At 32.8% G+C, this 4,567-nt stretch overlaps 1 protein-coding gene across 2 annotated transcripts; it reads left to right on the top strand.

The window, feature by feature from the left end:
- The first annotated feature begins 1,223 nt into the window (after nt 1-1,223).
- LOC112702529 (methylecgonone reductase-like) lies at nt 1,224-3,990 on the top strand. Of its 2 annotated transcripts, XM_025753600.3 has the most exons (5): nt 1,224-1,290; nt 1,757-2,078; nt 2,549-2,795; nt 3,086-3,265; nt 3,600-3,990. In XM_025753600.3, exons 2-5 carry the CDS (start codon nt 1,762-1,764, stop codon nt 3,822-3,824), a joined length of 969 nt encoding a protein of 322 aa, XP_025609385.1. In that variant the 5' UTR covers nt 1,224-1,290; nt 1,757-1,761; the 3' UTR covers nt 3,825-3,990. The 2 variants fall into 2 exon arrangements, with proteins under 2 accessions (XP_025609385.1, XP_025609384.1); XM_025753599.3 differs by having other exon boundaries at nt 1,240-2,078.
- Nucleotides 3,991-4,567: the final 577 nt, after the last annotated feature.

Raw genomic sequence — 4,567 nt, 5'->3', positions numbered from 1 at the left:
CCAGTCATCGCAACTGCTAGCTCGTGGAAGGAATGATTGTCTCTTACAATATAGGCATCTTCATCCTCGTGTTCAAATCAACCAAAGAAGGAGGAGGATGCAACCAATGGAAAGGCTGGTGTAACTACAAGTATCGAACTAGAAGTTTTCCTAATGCAGTTGAATGACATTCGAAACTGATGCTCAAGAACTGTCGATAATATCCTCCAATTTTGCATACAACTCATGTGTTCTCAACTCTGAAAAACTTATGTGACAATGAAACAGAACTAGCATATTTTTATTAGATTTTATCACAAACGTATTATACTTCACACCGGTTGATACAATAATCATCAAAATTTTGTGAAATAACTTCTCCATTCGTTATTCACATGCTCCAATCTTCTGCAATATACTAGTTTGTAGGTCGGAAAAACTATTTGATAAATGGATAAAGACACTAAAAAACTCTTTGCTAATAAATTTTAGATTTTCTCTTTTGTTTTTATGAATTTTTCTTGTGCAGTACACAAATATTAAAAAACTATCCTCACTAGATATTGTAATTTTGTCATTCTACTTTACAATCATATTCAACTAATATTTATAGAGAGAAAATCATGTCTTCATAATCTGCAATAATAATGCATAGAGTTTTATACTTAACTCAAATGCATTCATAACGCTTAACTAAAATGCATTCAAATGCATAATCATTCTTCCCTTATTGCGGTTTATACTTAACTCAAATGCATTCATAATCCGCGATTTGAACAAAGGGTTTCATGCGAGAATTTGTAAAACTCTTTAACTTGTAGCAATTTACATAAATTAAATTTAGGACCATAATATAAACTGTTTGAAAACATTGCACTTGTGCAAATTTAACCTCCAAATGTTTTATCCACGTGAATTGTCCTTTAATATATTTATGCATGTAAATTTTGGATAAGTTTCTACGGTTTTTTTTTTTTTAGGGCAACAAGAAGTTTCTAAAAGTTAAGCATGAGGTGTTAGATAGTTAGTCTATGCCACATGAGGTGTCAATGAATCAGTGTGGCTCGGACCTCTCTCTTTCTTTTGGTCCGGCCTCTTCCTTTCTAATTAATAGAGTAAACTTTATTTTTTATTTTTGGGCTGGGCGACCTTAATTTAATGGGACTGTTTAGCCCATTTAACGGTCGAATAGGGTCGGGTCTTGTGGCATATTATTATCTTTCTTTCTGTTTAACAAAGAGACTGCACTCTACATTCTACAATAACCAACAAACAAACATATCACAAGTTTCATCTTCTTTAAATTTTCAGGTAATTTCACCAGCTGTTTGTTCTAATTAGATGTCCCTTTATCTTTGTTCAATATTTGTCATGAGTTTTAGTTTAGATCCAAATTTGGTTGCCAGTTATATTCCCAAAGAACTTTCCCAAAGATAACATTTAATAATAGTATCACTGTCAATTATAGTTTCTGGCTTCAATTTAGAGTGTTCAACTTTATCATGCAAGGATTTCGTTAAGGAGTTTTTTTGAAATTATTTTTCATTTTCTATTATAACAACCATAATTTCTTCCTTAATTATCATCCTTAGTTTATTAATATCCAAAGTTCTTCAGACCAAGAAAAATGCTTTCTTATTTTTCCAAAGCAAAGAGAAAATAAAGATTCATTACATTCATAACTTTTCATGAGACAAGTTCTTTTTGCTCCAAAAGCATATAAGAATCTCTCCATTAACTTATAGTTTATACAAATCACATTAACAAACTCATCCAGAGGATATGGAAGCAAAGAAAATCCCAGAAACGATTCTAAACTCAGGGCAAAAGATGCCATTGATTGGCATGGGAACTGCAGCGGTTCCTCTTCCTCCCTTTGAAACTCTCATACCAATCTTCATTGATGCCATTGAGGCTGGCTACAGGCACTTTGACACCGCTACATTGTATGGCTCCGAGGAGCCTCTAGGCCAAGCTGTGGCGAGAGCGCTACAACTTGGCCTTATAAAGAGACGCAAAGAATTATTTATCACATCAAAACTATGGTGCACAAAAGTTCACCATGACCTTGTTCTTCCAGCTCTCAAAACTACACTGCAGTAAGTATAGTAATACTAGTGCTATTCCCCTGTTTATGTCTAAAAGTGAATGTGTGATTGTTTTAAATTTTTCAATACACTCAAATTGGTTGTATCTCAATATCTATGATGAATCAATACTTTTTTTTAGTAACTCGTCATCTATGCAGACACACAATTTGATGTGAGAATTGATTTGTTTATGAAATAAAAACTTATAGAGACTAAGTGTTCGACAAAAAGTTCTTAGGATTGATTTGGACTAATACTCCTTATTTGTTTACTAACATAATCATGTATTATACATGTATCTGCATGAAAAACTGTTACTTTAAATTTCTTAAATCCGTGAATCTTTTCTAAACTTTTTATGAAATTGCCATATTTATGTATAGTGCAAGTAGGTAATAGAGAAAACGAAGTAACTAAACTCTCAATTTCTCATAATGCTTGTATATTTTTCTTTAATTTTCTCGTAACTAACTGTTTAGGAAGCTTGGGCTGGAGTATGTAGATCTGTATTTGATTCATTGGCCAGTAAGGTTGAAACCAGAAGCTGAAGATGCTGCTGAGTTTAGAAAGGATTATGTGATTCCCTTTGATATAAAAGGAACATGGGAAGCCATGGAAGAGTGTCAAAGGATGGGCTTAGCCAAGTCTATTGGTGTCAGCAACTTTGGCATCAAAAAGATCACCAGCCTCTTGGAAAATGCCACTATACCTCCTGCCGTTAATCAGGTAAAAGAAATTTAGGAAAATTTTTAAGTATTCTAAGAATGCAGGTGTTCGAGTGATTTTAGTCATTGATCTCAATCATGTATATATTTTATGATTGTGATCAATGGCTAAAACCACTGGAGCAATTTTCGTGGAATACTTTGAAACTCTTCCAAAAGTTTATTATTACTCGTTCTTTGTGTACTTACTTGCAACTCATCATTTCATCTTTGTAGGATTTTGTCATTGTCCCACATTATCCTACAACGATGATGTCAAGCACAAAAATATTTCTATTAAATTGTGTTTAGGTGGAAATGTACCTGGCATGGCAGCAGGCGAAACTGAGAGAGTTTTGCAAGCAAAAAGGGATCCATGTTAGTGCATGGTCGCCATTAGGAGCTTACAAAACTACGTGGGGTTCAAATGCAGTCATGGAGGGCCCAATACTTAAGGAAATAGACAGCGCAAGACACAAAATCGTGTCTCAGGTATTATTAATAATAGTTAATACCTTAGTCTTAAAGTAACCTTAATGTAACTATTGCAATCATGATTAAATCTAAAACCTGAAAATAAAAGGGTAAACCAATAGTAAATGTTTGTAGTGCACCATTTCATTATTTTGACCCTTCAATAAAACATAAAACATTACAACTATATGTCATGCCTAAGATAAAGGAAAAAGTTTGAGAATTGAATTTTTTCAACCAACCTCAATTTGTCCTCTTTTCTTCTTTGTAACTTTTGTTAACTGAAAATAAATAAATACATTAAACTTTGATTTTTTTTATTGATTGATTGTTATTTGTTAACTGAATGCAGGTAGCACTGAGATGGATATATGAGAAAGGGGCAAGTGCCATTATAAAGAGCTTCAACAAGGAGAGGATGAAACAAAACCTTGACATGTTTGACTGGGAGCTAAGCCAGGAGGAAACAATGAAATTCACCCAAATTCCACAGCGCAGAGTATGTACTGCGGAAGATTATGTGTCAGAAGATGGGCCTTACAAGTCCTTGGAAGAGCTCTGGGATGGTGACCCTTGAAATAGTTCTCGAATTGTGTTGAATGTTGGGTGATGTGTGAGACTCAAATCAAATGAGTTTAAGTTTGATAGTAGAAATTAAAAAATAATGTTTGTACTTGTTGGATTTTTGAGGTCCGTTTTTACGTGGAAAAAAAAGTTATCTATGGATAGTTAAAGTTGCTGAATATGTGCTAGAGTTGTAAAAAGAGGTCTTATTTGGTCAAAAATACAAGCATTGAGAGAGAAAGAGAAGAGAGAACACTATCCACGTTTTTTTACCAGAGCAGCAGACTTTGAGCATTTGTTTTTTACTCGTTCAACGTCGACGTAAAATTTGGACCGTATATTCACCTCATTTTTTTTAGTTTGAACGGTAGAAATTTTGATTGGAAGTTTGTATTCAGAAAAATCGAATTCGGACATAGCCTTTTTTATTATGGTATTTTCATCTTATTCTTGTCTTGTAAATTTCGATGCTTGAGTTATTTGGTTTATTGTATGCATATTTTGTACAGTAATTTGTGATTCTTTTGTATTTTATTTTTTATCATAGTAAAACTATTTTTTAGTTTTAATGGTTTTTACTTCTCACGTTGAAAAGGCTTTTCAAATTAAAAATTTTGGTGTGTTAACTTGTTTTTATTTTCTTATTTATGTGATTTTTTTTTTCTATTATTGATTATTGTATTGCTGCCATTTATTATTGTAAATAAATATTGTTGTTCTTCTAATTCTTGCAAGTTCAAAAGAATGTGTTTTATT

Source organism: Arachis hypogaea, chromosome 7, assembly GCF_003086295.3.
Source record: "Arachis hypogaea cultivar Tifrunner chromosome 7, arahy.Tifrunner.gnm2.J5K5, whole genome shotgun sequence".
Lineage (NCBI taxonomy): Eukaryota > Viridiplantae > Streptophyta > Magnoliopsida > Fabales > Fabaceae > Arachis > Arachis hypogaea.
This window is presented reverse-complemented; position numbering and strand designations above follow the sequence as displayed.

What these genes read in the sequence shown, in the direction of transcription:
- LOC112702529 (XM_025753600.3), top strand. Translation starts at nt 1,762, where the DNA reads ATGGAAGCAAAGAAAATCCCAGAAACGATTCTAAACTCAGGGCAAAAG. An exon ending in TACCTCCTGCCGTTAATCAG is followed by an intron (nt 2,796 to 3,085) that starts GTAAAAGAAATT and finishes AATTGTGTTTAG; the next exon opens with GTGGAAATGTACCTGGCATG. An exon ending in GACACAAAATCGTGTCTCAG is followed by an intron (nt 3,266 to 3,599) that starts GTATTATTAATA and finishes AACTGAATGCAG; the next exon opens with GTAGCACTGAGATGGATATA.